This window comes from Camelus dromedarius, chromosome 11 (genome assembly GCF_036321535.1).
Source record: "Camelus dromedarius isolate mCamDro1 chromosome 11, mCamDro1.pat, whole genome shotgun sequence".
Taxonomy (NCBI): Eukaryota; Metazoa; Chordata; class Mammalia; order Artiodactyla; family Camelidae; genus Camelus; species Camelus dromedarius.
In genome coordinates, this window is record NC_087446.1 from 35344906 (window position 1) to 35362424 (window position 17519).

General features: G+C 40.0%; 1 protein-coding gene and 1 long non-coding RNA gene across 4 annotated transcripts in view; one reads left to right on the forward strand and one right to left on the reverse strand.

Annotated features, from left to right (window-relative positions):
- ANO4 (anoctamin 4) overlaps positions 1 to 17519 on the forward strand; it is a 263559-nt gene that overhangs the window by 192381 nt on the left and 53659 nt on the right. For both annotated transcript variants that reach the window (XM_031462956.2, XM_031462957.2), the window contains 3 exons: positions 2006 to 2140; positions 3204 to 3300; positions 7605 to 7665. In XM_031462956.2, the coding sequence (XP_031318816.1) occupies positions 2006 to 2140; positions 3204 to 3300; positions 7605 to 7665 (293 nt within the window). The remainder of the gene's footprint in view (positions 1 to 2005; positions 2141 to 3203; positions 3301 to 7604; positions 7666 to 17519) is intronic.
- The window catches only part of LOC135322534 (uncharacterized), a 117231-nt gene that overhangs the window by 24451 nt on the left and 75261 nt on the right, over positions 1 to 17519 (reverse strand). The window lies entirely within an intron of this gene.

Genomic DNA, 17519 nt, shown 5'->3' on the forward strand with positions numbered 1-17519 from the left:
GGTCTCTGGCCTTGAGAAATGCAGTTTCCTTCAGGAAAACCAACCCTGCAAACTTGAGAGACTAGAAACCAACACGAGACTATGCATAATTTGGCAACATGGAGGCCAAAAGTTTTACAACAATTAGGAAAAATGGAAAGGGTGAATATGGGTCAGTGCCCCTATGGAAAGGTCTGGAGAGCTGAGCCCTGGAAGAGTAGAATGAAGGAATCTCATCTCTTAAATAGTTATTTTCCTATCAGTTTTGCTTCCTCCATCTTGCCCACATCTGACCAAACCCCCAGCACCTCCTGTGCCACTGCTGCTGTCTTCACCAGTGACCTGGACTCTGGCTGTTCGTCCCTGCTGGGTCTCCCTTTTTCCTCTCTCAACCTTCCACTCCATTCTCCACCCTGAAGACAGAGTGATCTTTTTGGAATGTGAATCTGGTCATGTCCCTGGATTGGCTAAAACCTTCTCGTGGTTTTCCATTTCCCTCAGGACAAAGATCAGTGCATTCGGCATGGTCCACAAGGCCCATTAAGGCTTAGCCTCCGCCTGCCTCATCAGCACACCTCTTGTTATCTGTGTTCCAGCCACATTGCCCTTATTTTACCTGATCCCTTCTCCCCGAGGGTCTTTGTATATTCTATTCCCTCTGCTGGAAATACTCTATCTTGTTCTCAGCCCCACCTAGTTAACTTTCATTCTTCAACATGATAGTCACCTCTTCAGAGAAGTCTTTCCTGACCTTTCTACATACGCATATAGCATTATGTTCCTCTCCTTTGTAGCTCTTTTCCCAGTTTTGTAATTATGAATGTATTTCTTTAAGTGATTGATGTGTGTCTCCTCTATCACCCTCAAGCTTCATAGGAGGAGGAACCAAGCTTATTTTGCTCACTGTTGCGTTCTCTGTACTTAGCACAGTATTTGACACATAGCAGGTATTTTTTGTTGAATAAATATATGTGTATATGAATATATGTTGGAAAGGGGAGGGAAAGGTTTCTGTTGGGACACAGTAGAAGATGGGAAAAATAATCCCAGGCTTTCAGGAGCCATTGGGCACTCTAGGAGGAGAAAGCAGCAGACAGTATTTGGAAACAGATGGTCAACATTTGTTTAGAATGAGAATAAAAAGTAGACTGTTCCTCTATTGGACTAGGAAATAATTAACTTCTAAGTTATGAAATGTAGCTGTTGAAAGTCATAGAAGGCATAATAATGATGTTTAAGAAAGAAAAGAAAAACCAAGAAATTCCCTGGATACTTCCAAACTTCACAGGGCACCAAGCAGGCTGGTTAGTCTCAGAAAAATATTTACAGAGATAAATGTCGATGCCTGGAAAGAGTCATCACTTAAAAGGGGAAGTTGCTCTCAGTATTGATTCCTGTCGAATCTCAGTAATTAAAAAGAGTTCTTTTCTTTTTTTTTTTTTAATGGAAGTACTGGGGGATGAACCCCGGACCTCGTGCATGCCCCCTACCACTGAGCTATATACCCACACCCCCTTTCCTTTCTAAATAGCTTATGGGTCTAGCATTGTAAACATCTTGTAAAGCTACAGAATATTAAAAGGGATGTTTGACATTTTTCACAGTAATTTTGTTTACTATTTTTAAAAAGTATATGCAATTATAGTACATACATTACAAATAAACTCAGAAATGGCAAAAATGAGATTGTGTTGGCACCAACTCTTCAAATCCCCCTGGTTCCTTATCAGTAACAGTGTCTTATGTAACTTCCTGAATGAGCCGACTTTATTTTGTGTTCCCAGAACAAGCTTGCATAAGACCATGTTCTTTTATGGAAACGTTCATTTCATTTCTGATACAGAGTAATAGGAAAAGAAATTCAAATCCAGAGCCTAGATTTGGTCAAACGTTCCATTTTCTTGGCTTACTTTGTCCTCATGGTTATCCACAAGGCCACTGCAAAGTAAAATGACTGAACAAAGTGTTAGAATGCCTAACTTTAAATACTTCACTGTAATGTGTAAGGCTGTTGTGTCTTAAACAGGCGGTACTTTGGAGAGAAGATTGGGTTGTATTTTGCCTGGCTGGGCTGGTACACCGGCATGCTCTTCCCAGCTGCCTTCATTGGATTGTTTGTCTTTTTGTATGGAGTTATAACTCTGGATCACTGCCAAGTCAGGTACGGGGAGCTCTGGGTGAGCCTGCGTTTGCTTAAATTTGGAGGTGGGTGTTTGTGCTTTGGGGGTGTTCACAGACCATGGGCCCTCTTAGCTTTTCATTTTAACTAGTTTCTAGTCTCTCCTGGAAAAATTCAAAAGGGTCAGTTCACTAATCTGTCCATCCATTGCCCTTGTGGATGGAAGGAAGCAAAGGTTATGTTTATGGATATATAAGCCACTTTCTGTCCACAGAACGCATCACTTTCATTCACTGTGAAAAGTTCTCTTTCTGACTTTTTCACGTTTTTCTTTCCAGTAGTACTGCAAAATAGGGGGTTAATAATCCTTTTTTGTCAATATGTATTCTCACAAGGACCCTTTAAATCTAAACTGGAAAAACATCTCGCCAACTTGCTGGGGCCTTGGGAGTGATTCAGTGTTAACAGTTGTTATCTTGGCTTTTTCACGAGAATATAATTTAAGATATTCATAGAGATCTTATTACAAGGCCGGACGATGATCTTAAATAGCAAATGTGCCTTTTCAAAGTGACTGCAAAAATAAAAGTGAGCGATTGGGCCTTCCACCTACAAAAATATTTTAATTTCTGGGGAAGTTGTTCATGAGATGGACTTTTTTCCCAGAACTAATCCCTAGTATTTCCATTTATTCCTCCATTCTTCACTCTAATTTATCGTGCACACAGCGATTGAGGCTGGCAGTTTTAGTTATCTCATTGTTCCCATCATTCAGGGTGAAACTGCCTCAGACCTGTGCAGTGTTGTGAATGACTTCTGTATAATTGGGGGTCTAACAACCAATGTTTTGCTTCATGTATTTTCCTGAGTTTAACTTATTAATATGGAAAAGCCAAGAAACAGCCTCATAAATAAGTAGGTTTATCCAACTATTAAACTGGGCAGGCACTTGTTTACATTAATAACAGAAAAGGCTAAGAAGTTTCTGAGGGCAAAAATTTAATCTACTGAATCTTGTTCACTGGTCGAATATTCTGGTGAAATTGAAAGGGGAAAAATGCTGTTTTGTCTTCAAAAAGTAGTCCTTTTCTGTTCTCTTTTCCAGTAAAGAAGTCTGCCAAGCTACAGATATCATCATGTGTCCTGTGTGTGACAAATACTGTCCATTCATGAGGCTGTCAGATAGCTGTGTTTATGCCAAGGTAATTTCAAATTTGCAGTGTTCTAGGTGGATTGAATTTAACACACACCTTCCTGAGGGACGGGGGTTACTCCATTCTCTCTGTCCTTTCTTGTGTTTGATTCTCAAGTTTACATTGTAGGAGAGACTTACCTTCATCATTCACTGTTTTATTCGGGTATCTTTTTTACTGTATATATATATTTACAATGTATTGGCTCTGATTATCATCATAAGAAGCAAAGAGCACAGTTGATAGAATCAGAGAAAGTTAGGTTCAAATCTTGACTCTGCACTTTACCACTTGTCAGTGGAGGACCAAGCTGTTTAACCTCTTCTGAGCCTCAGTTTTGTCATCCGTAAAATGGAGAGCATGATGCTGCTTTCACATGATGTTGTATAAGAAATGAGATAAGATGTGTAATGAGCCTGGCACTTGGCAAGTGGTGAGATCTCAGTAAATGACAACTGCCATCATTTTCCTCCTCTTCATCATCATTATTGTCAAAAAGACCTAGATTCAAGGCTTGCTCAGCTACTTACCACCTTGACCTTGCCCACGAATGGCCTCTCGGAGCCTGAGCTTTCCCACCTCTAGCATGCCGGCAGTGATACCTTCCCTCCCTGCCCCATGGCGTGCCATGAGGACCAAAGAAGATAGTATATGTGAAAGTGCTCTGGAAAAAAGCCAGATACATAGCACCATTATGTCTATATGTTATTACGTACCCCGTTTTGATATCTTATTAAAATTTTGAACACGTTCATCAGATTTCTAGAGTTTATTACTTAGGGGCAAGATCTCTAATGCACAGCAGCAGCTAGACTTTTCCAAGACCCACTGCCCATCAGCTTACCCAGATTCCAGACATAAAAGGGGTTGGCAGGTTTTATGTAACCTCTCCAATCCCTGCAGCTTGGATCCATCTAATTATACTGTTGGCATTGTAGAATTTTGTTCAACTTAAGTGAGGGAACATTCGACAGGCAGCCCAGGAGCCCACCCATCCATGATGTCACTGGCACTTCAGGTGGCCAGTCGCTGGGAGGAGCCCAGACTGCAACAGCCATCTGTGGTTTTAGAAAGATTTGGGCTCTTAGTATGTGCTGTGAGGGACCAAAAAAGCACAAAATGCTCTCCCTACCTTTGGAGAACTTATCGATAGACCTGACTGGTTGAGGACAAGTTCAACAGAGTGAGCTTGGGAAATATAGATGAGGAACCAAAAAGTTTGGTCTGTAGTAAAATTTCTTCTTAAAGATCATGAATTAAGCCTGAATGACTCAGGTGCAAAAATCCTGCTTTGGGGGATCTCAGAAGCCCAGTTTTTTTGGTTTGGGGGTATTTGTTATGTGGAAAGATAACTCCTTGAGCAAAGTTCTCTTTTTAGGAGTGCTATAATAATTCCATAGAAGGATCACCATGAATGGTTTAGAGTGCTCAGATTTTACAGAGCCTTCTTCGGGCAGTTGCCCTACCAAACTGTCTAGAACTAGAACAATAATAATTATAATAATAGGTAGGGTATAGCAATAGCTAAGCAGCCTACGTTTATTATTTCTAATTCTCACAGCAACTTCAAGGTAGGTGATATTATTCCTATCTCACTCGGAGACTCAGAGAGGTAAAAATTGCTTACCTGAGGTCACACAGCGGTAAGAAGCTGGCTTCTCAGTTTATCTGACGGCAAAACAGGTCCTTGGGCCATACTGAGCCACGCAATGTTTAGATGCTGGATTTTGGATTTGATCTTGCCTAGAAACTTGGTAAAGGAGGGCTTAAAAGCCTCAGAATGAAAGAAGTGATGTTATACAGAATCTCCTGTAGAAAAATTTATTAGAATTGCCAGGCTGATTTCATGGGACTTAGGCCACATAGAAATATTGGACCAAATTGGAGCCTGGAGCCAATCCAATCAACGGCTGTTCTGCTCATCAGGAATGAGTTATCCCTGGCCCTTGCGCTTGTAGGGATCAGCCACTCAAATCAAACTGGCTTAAGCATAAAGGGACTTACTGGCTCATTTCAGTGTGAAGGATACTAGAGTAGCTCACACTGAGCACAAGGGCCCCATGGCCTAGACCTGCTGTCCAGGTCCCCAGATGTCGCTCTCTGGCCACCTGTCCACATGATCATTCTGCAGGCAGGTTCCCTTCACATGATGGGGAAGGTGGCTGCTGACTGCCACAGCTCCAGACCTACATCTTCCTTCTTTTACCTCCTCAAATATGTTTGTATGCTAATCTTAAATTCTTGGTCTGCTGTTACAGAATGTCTGTTTCCGAAGGTGTACATTGCCTAGTTTGGAATTATTTTGGAGGCTCTCTTCCCCATATACTGTTATTTGGGCCTGTGGGAGCTTGTCCCCTGGAGGCATCGGCCACTTTGGGTAAGGGTCAGAGGCCAGGCCAGTCCTGGTGAGTTGACAGAAGACGACAGTGTGTCCCAGGCACCACTGCATGCTGTCACTGTCAGAGGAGTTTCATTGTTAAGTCTGCTTAGAACAAAGCAGAACTGAGGAGGCTCTCTCTCTTGACTGCAATCTACCAGCCCTGGCGTTTAAGAGGGAAGGCACTGAGAAATGCATACCCGAGGCCAGCTGGCCAGGCAGCACCTACTATCACCATCTCTCCACTCAGGTGGGACTCTGAACATCCCTGATGTTACCCCAAGAGCACCACACTTGTGGTTTGACCTGTTGCAGCTGATTTCTGAGGGGGGTAAACTAACTGTCCAGTGACCACTGAGGGAGAGGTTGGCGTGGAACTTAGGTATTTCTCTAACCTGTGCTCTCACTCTGCTTGGGAACCACCACCAATCCCCACCATCTCTCTCTGTCTCACCAATTTGAGACAGCCTTCTGTTTCTTCCAGCATTTCTTAGATAAGTGTTTTGTGTTCTGTTAGTTCCTGAAATCTACTATCCTGCTTCTCCAGACTTGATTTTGGCAGAAGGAGCCATCGGCCTATCCTGGTTTACCACCTTAGGAGGAACTAGAAGTCCCCCTTAATTCACCTTCCTGATTCATGTATTTCCAAATTGGTAACTGCAGTGGGAAGATGTCCCTCTGCAAATGCTTGCATGTCAGTCCCAGAGAAGAACTCTGACTGGCTCTCCTTGAGCTTTATGACCCCTAGTGACCTGCTGGAGAGAGACCTGTTACCCAGGGAAGGAGGAAAGATTATCTGAGCAGCTGAAAACAATGAAAAGCACAATCCATTCCAGAATCTTCACCAGTGGTGCCGGGAGTTTCCACCAACTCCCAGGGAATGCCCTGGTAGGGAGCACGGACCTGCCACATCCCACTGGGGCTCCCAGGCTTGATTTGATGCGACTACCTGGTATATACAGTGTTAGTGTTCCTTCTGACACAGGAATAAATTAGTTTTCAACTTTTGTCTCACACTGGGTATTTGAATGCTGTCCATCTCTCCTACGTTTAAAGACAGAAAAGTCATAAACTTTTGGAAAATTTTTAAATACTTCATGCTCTGAGATAATAGGAAAAGATCTGTTTGCACTTGGCAGATTCTCGAGGGGACAGTAAAATATACTTTATAGACAGCCATAAAGCACCAAAAAAAAAAGTTATGCTTTATGAACGTATCAGTCATCATTTCAATTTGGCTTGACATTGGTGTGATTTATCCTGGAGGCGGAAATGAGCCTGGCAGTTTTGCAGCAAAAATAGGTATTTTTGCTTTCTGCTGTGGTGCTTGCAATAGAATGTATGATTCAGCCATAAAGTATTTGCTAGCTGTCTTTATGTTATCTGCATGAGGTAAAGGCAGTGATTACCTGAGGCTGTAATAAAGGTAGAAGTGGTATGTGTTGGCGGGCTGCTCTTCTTTCTAATGCTGAGGTCCAGACGGAAGCCCAGAAAATGTTTGCTCAAAATCATACCAACAAAATAGCCATGTTTTCAAAGTGAATAAATGAGGCACTAAAAACTGTGCTTGGGAAATCAGAGACCTTTAAAGCAGCAACTTTAATACCTTCCTGGTCTTAAATATAAATCTATCCATGTTCAGATGTGCATGCATGTTTTTACAGTGCACAAAAGGAAGTTCTCTATAGCACCACTGGGGCTGCTGATCAGTGCTCAACCAAATGATACCTACATAAATGGAACAAATTCTCCTTTCCATATCTACTTCATGGTCAGAAAACCCCCCTTCTTCCTTAAGGCCCAAAAGGAATATCCCCCAAAGAAACCCTGCAAAATTCATTGTATTATCAGAGCTATTTCTATATAATGTGAAAAAATGTGAATTGGAATATCATACGTAAGAAATTAGTTTAACTGTGCTTTGTAATGTTCCCAGGTAACCCACCTTTTTGACAATGGAGCCACTGTCTTCTTTGCTGTTTTCATGGCAGTCTGGGGTAAGTGTTCTACATTTGTATAATCTAGGTTCCCTTCATCTGCTGTGTGATGTGTTCCTTTAAAAGTCTGACTTTGGATGTGAAAGGAAGAAGCTTGAGTAAATTCAGTTGGCTATTCTATTTGGACACATGCTGATAAGTAATTCATTTGGTATATTTTAAAAGTGATGTTGTGGAGGAGAACATTTCTTACTTCTCTTAAGCCTTCAATGATGGCATCAGCATTCCATTACTAAAATCCACCTTCTGTTGGAGACAGAAGTAAAGCTTCCAGTATATCAAAAGATCTGCTAAGACCTGAATACCCCTGTCAGTATATATAGGACTTTCTGTTGTGAGTGGAATCTTTTCGTCTGACTAATGTGCACACACCCACCTCTGGCTTTCTTTCAGTTCTGGTCACAATGACTCCTTATACACAAGAGCTACTCACAGTACTGAATTGAGTCCTTCTCAGTCACTTCAAGCCACTAATAACAAGATCTGATGGAATATTCATTTAAAGAACTGCTTAGTCCAAAGAAGTTATTTAACCCACTTCTTTGTAAAATGGGCTCAATAATATCTTCCTAGTCAAATAATTATAAAGCTTTAATATAATAGTATGGGAAAGAATCTGGACAAATTCGTACTATATAATGAATGGTGATTACCTGTGGACAGGATATTTCCTTTCATGGAAGGGTAAGTGAACAGTGATGAGATACAGGCCTTTTACACTATATATTTTCAGTTTGTTTTGAATTTTTTACAATGATTATGCATTTTTTCCTAGAACTTAAAATGCCAAAATCTGAATTTTGAGGTTACAAAACTCCTCTGACTTGAGGTTTAGATTCCTGTTGTTCCTTGTGTCTGAAATGAATATCAGAATCTGCCCCATCTTTCAGGGCCCAGCTGAAATGGCATCTTCTCTGGCCAGCAGATGTCTTCCTCCTTGGAACTTCCATAGCACTAGTTTATGCCATTCTTTGGGCACTAATAGTGATTTGCATATACAATCTTTCTCCCTTAATAGACTCATGGTCCTCAAGGACTATTATGATCATGGGAGACCTCGTGCATTTCTTTTGAAGACAGAAAGCTTAATACTTATTAGATGGATGGATGGATTGATGGATAATTGATGGGGGAAAAAGGGGAGAAGAGAAGGAAATTACCAAAATGATTTCTTTAAGAGAAAATGGCTATGTTTAAATGGTCTCTTTGACAAGTAGAGATATAAAACCTTGTTCTCTTTAGATGGCTTATTCTAGATACACTGTGTTGTCTTTACCTCGAGTGCTTCAAAAGAAAATTATCCTGCCTACCACCGCACTGTTCAAACATATTTTGAGCCCTATAACTCCAGCCACTTACACCCAGTGGGCATTTGTCCCAAGATTAGTCAAATTGTAGGTTGGTGAGTGGCCTGGGTTCTGTCCAAACAGGAATTGGCAATGCCACCAGAGTCTTATTCTTAAGAATGTGGATTGGCAAATAGGGGGAGACACAGGGAGTTAGCAGTGGGAACTGACACTTCCTCTCTGCAGAGAGGACAAAGGGGGAGGGAGGAAGAGAGAGAGAGATTGACCAGCGGGTAGCAGTGGGGACCAGGAGGAATTATACGCAGGCTGAAGTTATGAGACATCTAGAGCCTAGAAATAAGCAGAAGCAAAGAACTAGTGTAGAAAATCAGAATAGAGGGTGCAGAAGCCAACTGGTAGCCAACTGGGAAAAAATGCAAGACAGTCCCCTAAAGAGAAGCAAAGGCAGAATGTAGCCAAGTCACGTTATTAATGGAGTATCAGGTTGAAGAGCCAGGGTTTCTTGTGGCTGTAGTCTCTCAAGCTGCTGGCTTCCATGTCCTGTCTCTGAATAGGTCCAGTCTTTTAATTTCAACGGGATTCCTGCCTGCCTTGGTGGGCCTTGCAAAAGCCCTCACTATTTGTGCTACACCTTACTGCATCTCTGCCCCTTGCAGACAAAGGAAGCTGACCATAGCAAAGTTCTGGTTACGGGAATGACCTCTCAGGTCAAGAATGTGTGTCTGGCTTTTCTAGAACATATTAGTATTAGTGATCATGATCTCAAAATGAAATAAGTGCTTAAGCTCTTCCATGGTTACAGACGAGACTCTGGAAAACGTATTTCTTAAACCAGTGGTTCTCAAACTTTTTCAAGTCACGACACACATAGAAAATGATAATGTTTGCACAGCATGTCGACGTACATGAAGGGGCCTGCTCGCTCATGGCCAGGGATACTGCTGCCCGAAGCACCCTAGCCCTAACTGCCCCCAAAACTGATGGGATTATTACCTCTTGCAGACCTAGAATCCACTCCTGGCATACACGTTGGGAAGCTCTGCTCTGAGCTGCTTGTCTGCTGTGCAGTGAGTTAATGCTTCTGTAGAGGGACTGGTATTCCGGAAGAATCAATACCCAAAACTGCCTTACCCACTTCGGTGTTCTACCAGTTTTAGATATACTTTGACTGAAATAATGTTTTCTTCTTCCACAGTTACCCAGAAGTAAAATTCTTATAGAGTGATAATTGCTATATATAAAACAGATAAAAAACAAATTTCTTCTGTATAGCACAGAGAACTATATTCAGTATCTTGTAACCTATAATGAAAAAGAAATTGACACGTTGTTACTGACTATACTTCAATAAAAAAAAAAAAGATAATTGTAAGGCAGAGAGATTGTCATCTCCACCCCTCACCCGGTATCATCGTTATAAAGGGAATTGCATCCATTCCTTGAAAGTTGGAATGTCTTATACTGGGGATCACAAATAGATTGTACTGTTTTATCTTTGCCAACCTCAACTGACCAGTAGTGACTGCCTAGAGCATGGAGCTGAAAAAGCTTCTGACTGTCCTCAGTGCCTTGGATGGTACTCTTTAAGAATCTGATAGATGTTTTGTAATAACGTTTGGGCACAAGGGAACATTTTAGGGCCACTCCAGGCAAGGCAAGCCTGGAATAATTCATTTTCTGAATTGCTTTGTCTTAGTTGACAGCTTATTGCTTAAATCTTGTACTGGTCCCAGAAATATGCTAGTTTGAGAAAAAGAATGATTTACCCCAGGTGTTTCTTGGTAGGGTCTTGCCTTTTGCAGAAAACTAGAATAGCCAGTAACAGTAATGTTTATAATAATAACAACATACATTTATTGAGGGCTTACATCCTGGACAGTGTCCTAGGCATTGTACAGTATCATCTCAGTTAATTTGTACAGCAACCTTTGAGGAGGGTACTGTTATTATTCCCATGTAACAGATGAGAAAATTGAGGCAATAGCTAGAAAGTGGCAAAGCCAAGAGTTAAACTGGGCAAGCTTAGCCCCTCCCCTCCACTGCTAGGATCTGTTTGCTTCTGCTTCATGGATCCAAACTTGGAGATAAAGGAATGGTACTCTCAGCTCGAGCCCCGTTTATATACTGCTTTGTGACAGTGGTGCTCTATAAAAGTGTGTCAGTTCCAACAGAGCTCAGTTTAATGGTCTCAGGATCATCTTTTACAATTGACAAGTTACAACATTTAGGAAAACAAATGCACTTTATTTTCAGGAAATTGCTAGATATGGTGATGATGAAACAGATGTAAGTGGTTTACAAGCCCTCCGAAGGGACAGGGTTGATGTGTTTGTTTTGTTGCCTTTTGCTTTGTGTGTTCACCAGAGATCCAATAAGGCTCCATTTGGAACCAATCTGTAGCAGCTGGGAGGGCCTTTTTGTGGGGCTAGAAATCTTGACAGAACTCCACTACTTCTGTTCGTGGTCATATGCGTGTGATGGCTTCCTGGGGACCCTGGAGGTACTACTGTGAGCCTAGAGCTCTGGGCTTTATCAGAGTAGTTCTTTCATCAACGCTCATTTTGGTTCCGAAAGATTCAAGGGATAGAACAATTATGGCCCAAATTAGCTCTCTCCCTAAGGGGGAAAAAAAAGTCATTAGGGAGTTTGATGTTGGGGAGACTTGCCAGGAAGCAGATTCTCTCCCTCTGTTCTTTGTTTCTGTTTTCTTTTTTTCTCCTTCCTCTGTTTTTTTTTTTTTTTTTCACTTTCAGTGTTGCCAAAAATTAAATTATCCCCAGTAAACAAACAAATCAAAGTCTTCAGCGCTTTCCAATCAAAATAACAAGATTGTAGTTATTTAAATGCAAATTCAAAGATTTTGTGTATGGTCCTGCCAGTAATTTATGAGTGAATTATGTCTCATTTTTTGAAAATAAGTTTTATAATAATTTACCTTTTGTTTTAGATACACTAATTTTGGTTTTGTAATCTTATGTATATATTTAACAAAAATAATAATTTTATATTCAAAAAAAGAAAAGGTATACATTTACTAAATGCCAGCTAGGGGTGTAGGGGCAGTCACATTTGACACCTCATCAATTTCTCATAACCCGCCAGGAAGAAAATAGTGTCTCCATCTTATAGATGAGGTTACTGAGGCTCAGAGAGGTTATGCAATTTGCCCAAGATGACCCAGCAGCTGGTAAGTGGTACAGTCTTGATTTCAGACCAGATCTGGTCTGCCTAACTCTGGAGTCATTCCAAAGTATTGTCCACCATGTCTTGTACCTTCTGTAAGATAAAAGATTTCATTACTCCGTAGACTATGTATTCAGTCACTCAGCACTGGGTATCCCCCCCAAAAAAGAGTGAGATGTAATCTCTGCTTTCGAAAATTGGTAATTATAATAGCAGGTGTCAAGTTCTATTTACAAAGGAACAGTGAGGGTTCATGCAGCCAACTTCCTGAGGCAAAAAGGGAAAGCAGAAAAGGTTTCACTCAAGAGGAGAGACTGAAACCAAGCCTTAAATTTGCCAGGCAAGGGTGTGGAGCCAGGGGGAGGTGTGACAAACATTCTGAGCCGAGAACAGTGTGGGTAAATCTCTGGAAAGGAATGCTTGGACGTTCGGTGTGCCAGGGGCATGGAATGCGTCTTAGTTTCCCAGGAGTGCTGTAACAAAATACCAAAAACTGGATGACTTGAAACCAAAGAAATATATTCTTTCACAGTTTTGGAGGCTAAATAACCAAAATCAAGGTGTCTACAGGGTTGGCTCCTTTAGGAGGCTCTGAGGAGGGGTCTGTGCCATGACCCTGTCCTAGATTCTCAGTGTTCCTTGGCTTGTAGACGCATCCACCCAATCTCTGCCTCCACCTTCACTGACCACTTCCCTGTGCCTCCACATGGCAGTCTTCTTGTATAAGGACACAATCATATTAGATTCAGGGCCCACCTTACTCCAGTGTGAACTCATCTTAACTAATCTGCAATTACCTTATTTCCAAATAAGATCACATTCTGAGGTTGGGGCTTAGGACACTGACATATTTTGGGTGGGGAGGGCACAATTCAACCATAATAGTGTGCGTGTGGAGGCCTGACGTCTGCTTATCACACGACATGTGAACAACACAGAGAACCAGGGCTTCATCCTAGAGGCAGAAAGCCAACCGAAGTTGTCAGCTGGGGACTGACACCATCAGCTGTGTTTGGGAAGCAACTGTGGCAGCAGTGTGGGGAGGGTGACAGTGGGGACCGGTAGGTAGCAGGTAGCCACTTAGAAGGCAGTTCCAGTGTTCAGTCAAAATATTATGCAGAATTGGGTGTCAGGGAAGATCAAAATTACAGAATAAAGACCTTATACCTAAATAGGTTTTGCTTGCTTTAGTTATTTATAATAGGCAAAGGCTGGAAATAACCTAAATATCCAATAGTAGAATGGTTAAAGAAATTATAAGCAGCCATTAAAAATTATCTTTCAAAACATGTAATAACGTAACAAAAAGCTGTATTTAATTTAATTTTTTAATGTAGGATACAGAGTATACAAATAAAGTGTGATTTCAGATATATTTAAGTGTTATCAAGTCCAAGCTAGTACTGCTTGCTGCACAGCAGGCCAATAAATCAAGAGACGAGTTACTGCAGCAAGGAGTAGCAACTTTACTTAGAAAGCCAGCAGACTGAGAAGATGGTAGACTAATGTCCCAAAGAACCATCTTTCCCAGGGTTTGGACACTAGTTTCTTTTATAGAACCAAGAGGGGGAGATGAAGAGGTAAGGTTAAAAAAAAAAAAAAAAAAGCTATAAATTGTTGCAAAGATTCCCTAGTTCTGGCTAAACTCCAGAGGGGATGTGTTAATTTCTTCTTTCCTGCAGCCATTCACAGGTGGGCCTGGTCAGGACGTTTCCTGCTAGCTAAACAAAGGGTTTCCCAAGATGGGCCATTATGTATACTTTAAGCTGTAGGCAACGTCCCTTTAGTGATTAACTTGTAGCAAAAGCAACAGAATACAAAAGTTAAAGAAACAAGTTTCAGTGTGGAGTCAATTTGTTTTTCTCTGTTACACAAGTATTAATGAAAACAGGAAGAAATTATGTCAGCGTTAATGGTGGTTTTCTCTGAGTGATAGGATTATGGGATGTTTTTGTCAGCTTTTTAGGTATAATTTATCTATTAAATAAATAAATAAATAAAATCCAGTGGTTTTTAAGGGTACCTTTTGATAAGTCATGTAACCATCACCATAATGATGAAACAGAGTGTTTTCATCCTCCAGAAAGTGTCCTCATGCCTCTAGTCATCCTGTTGGCAACCTCAAACCTGCTTTCTATCTCTATATTTTCATCTGTTCATATGAATAGAATCATTCAGCATTTAACATTTTGTTTCTGGCTTCTTTCACTAAGATTAGTACTGTTGAGATTCATTTATGTTGTTGCATAAGTCGATAGTTTGTTCTTTTTGGTACAGAATAGTATTCCATTGCATGGAATATAATGAAATTTGTTTATCCATTTTATCCATTTGTTTATCTACTTGTTTATCTAAATGTTGATAAATATTCAGATCCAATCCAGTTTTTAGTAATTATAAATACACCTAAAAATTAATGGCTATTATAAATTTTTTGCACTTTTGCATCAAAGTCTTTGTATCTATTTCTCCTGGGAAAATAATTAGGAGTGTCATTGCTGGATCATGGGATAAGTGAATGTCTAACTATAAAAAATTGTTTTCCAAAGTAGCTGTGCCATTGTGCAGTCCCAGCAGCATTGTATGAGAGTTGCAGATGTTCCACATCCTCACAGATACTTAGAATTATTAGTATTTATCATTTTAGTCATTCTAGTGGGTATATAGTGTTATCCCATTATGGTTTTAATTTGCATTTCCCTGAAGACTAGTGATGTTGAACACCTTTCCATGAGCTTGTTTGCAATCTACACATCTTCAGTGAGGTGTTTGTTCAAATGCCCATTTGTTACTGGGTTGTTTGTCTTCTTATTTTTAAGTTAAAAGGATTCTTTGTATATTCTGGATAGAAGTCCTGTATCATACATATGTTTGCAAATATTTTTCCCTGTTTTTGAGGCTTTAATTTTTATGTTCTTAGTGGTGTCTTTTGAAAAGCAAGAGTTTTTACTTTAGATATACTCCAATTTAGGGGGTTTTTTTCTTTTATTCTGTGCTTTTTGTTTTAAAAAATCTTTGCCAAACTCAAGGTCCCTAAGATTTTCTAATTTTTCCTTCTAGAAAGCTTCTAGTTTTGACTCATATATTTAGGTCCCTAAGTTATTTCAAGTTGATTTTTATATATGGTGTAAGGTAAGGGTCACATCCATTTCTTTGCATATATGGATATCCACTTGTTCCAGTACCACTTGCTGAAAGATTATCCTTTCTTCCTTGAATTTTCTTGGCATTTTTTGGTTGAAAATCAATTGACCATGTGTGGGTCTATGTCTGGAATTTTTTTTGTTTAATCCATATGTGTACTTTTATGTAACAGCACTCTGTCTTCATTATTATAGTGTAATAGTAAGCCTTGAAATCTTATTCTCTTTAAAAGTCGTTTGGTCTACCTTAGGTTCTTTGCATTTTCATGTAAATTTTAGAATTAACTTGTCAATTTCTAAACCCCACCCCCACCCCTGATATTTGACTGCCATTGAGCTGAATCAACAAATCAGTTTGGGAATACTGAAGATTTAATATCAAGTATTCCTATCTATGAATGTCATTTAGCTTTTCATTTATTTAACTGTTCTATAATTTCATTAGGCAATGTTACATAATTTCCCATGTACAGGTCTTGTGTATTTTTAGACAATTTTCCAGAATCATATTGTCTGATACTCCAATTGCATGTGTGTTAGGCACTCAATATTGTCCTACAGGTCACTTATGCTTTGGTGACCCTTTTTTAGTCTCTTTAGTCTTTGTGTTCTCTGTGCTCCTTTTTATATTGTTCCTGATTATTTGTCTTCAGGTTCACTGATCTTTTCCTCTGAAAAACCTAATCTTCTGTTAATTCTCTCCAGTGTATTTTCTTTTCATATCTTGCAATTGGATCCTTTTGTATATTTTATTTCTCTCCCCATTGTGCTTTTGTTTTTATCTACCTTATTGACATATGAAGCATATTCATAGTCACATTCCTGTCCTTCCTGGACCCTGAGATTACCCTCATCTTGGCATTTAGAGTTTCATAAACTCTCTAGTTACTCATTTACAGTTATTTGCATTATGACTGCCAATCACCTACCCCAAATATTGCAAATTAGCAACCTGTAAAAATGTTCTGTTTGATTTTCACCAATTTTAGAAGTATATGAATAACACTTATCCTAACAATATACCCTAACATTTTGAAATTGAGATAGTTCACATGGAAATAGATTTTTATAGTTTCTCTTGAAAAATCTGAACATCTGGCCAAAGTACAATGAAAACTGAGAAAAATCTATCATTTTACATGGTACACTCACTCTCCAGCTTGCCCTAAATCCCACCACTCTCTGTTGTGTGAAGATTTTACAAGTTAAGCTCTCAGGAGGTGATGTTGTTTCTTTATTTCTAAGTTCTTGAAAAGCACATCATTGAAACTCCTCTGTTCTTCCTCCAAATGAACATTCTCAGAAAGTTATAAAGGAAAAGATGAAATCTGTTAGCAGTATTAATTTTACTTTTAAAAAATTAGTATGGGGAGAAAAACAAATGAATGTGTATATGAAATAAGTCATTCTGCTTTCCTAGGAATTAGGAAACCTAATTTTCATTCTGAAATAAAAATCGCTTTCTCTTTCATAGGCACTGCTCATTTTATTGCTGGCCACAGCTCAATTCTTGTTTTTCCACGAACAAGTGGAACATAATCTTTTGGCAAGGAAAGAAGTTAGACTATAGGATCTTTAGGCTCCTTGTTTTTGCCAAAAATAAGAAGTAAAAATGCCTTTAAAATTATTTTCTGGCATTAAACATAATTTTCCTTTGGACTACCAGTATAGACATTTTTAAAATGAAGAATCAAATTAAGCCTCTCAATACCTATCATGTTACCAGAGGGCAAAAGTTGGCAGTGCTGTATTCTTAGCAGCTTTGGGAATAAGTGTGGACTTTCCCAGGCCTCCCAGAAATGTGTAGCCAGAGGGAATGATACAGAATAAATTCCAGCTCCCGCAATGAACCGATAACCCTGAGGCACAGCAGTTTTGTATTTATAACTAGTTTCAGCTCCTGTAGTTGGTAGAGTAGGCTTTCTTTATCTTTCTTTTTGGCTTTTCTCATTTCAGTAGAAATTGAAGCTTCCAGATTAAAGTGTGGCCTCGTAGCTAGGAGTCAGGTAGATAGACCCCCTCCTCACCCCATCAAGCCTCTCTAAGGCTAAGGGCTACTGTCCTGACTCTTACGGAGAATAGCCACACATTCAAGGGTTGGCTGCACTGTCTCTTTAAGGCCAGGAGAGACTCTGGAGACCAAAGAGAGAAATCAATAAAGTGGTATTTGGCCAGAAGACCCAGGGAAGGAGATGTTTCAGGCACCCCATGCAAGGACAAG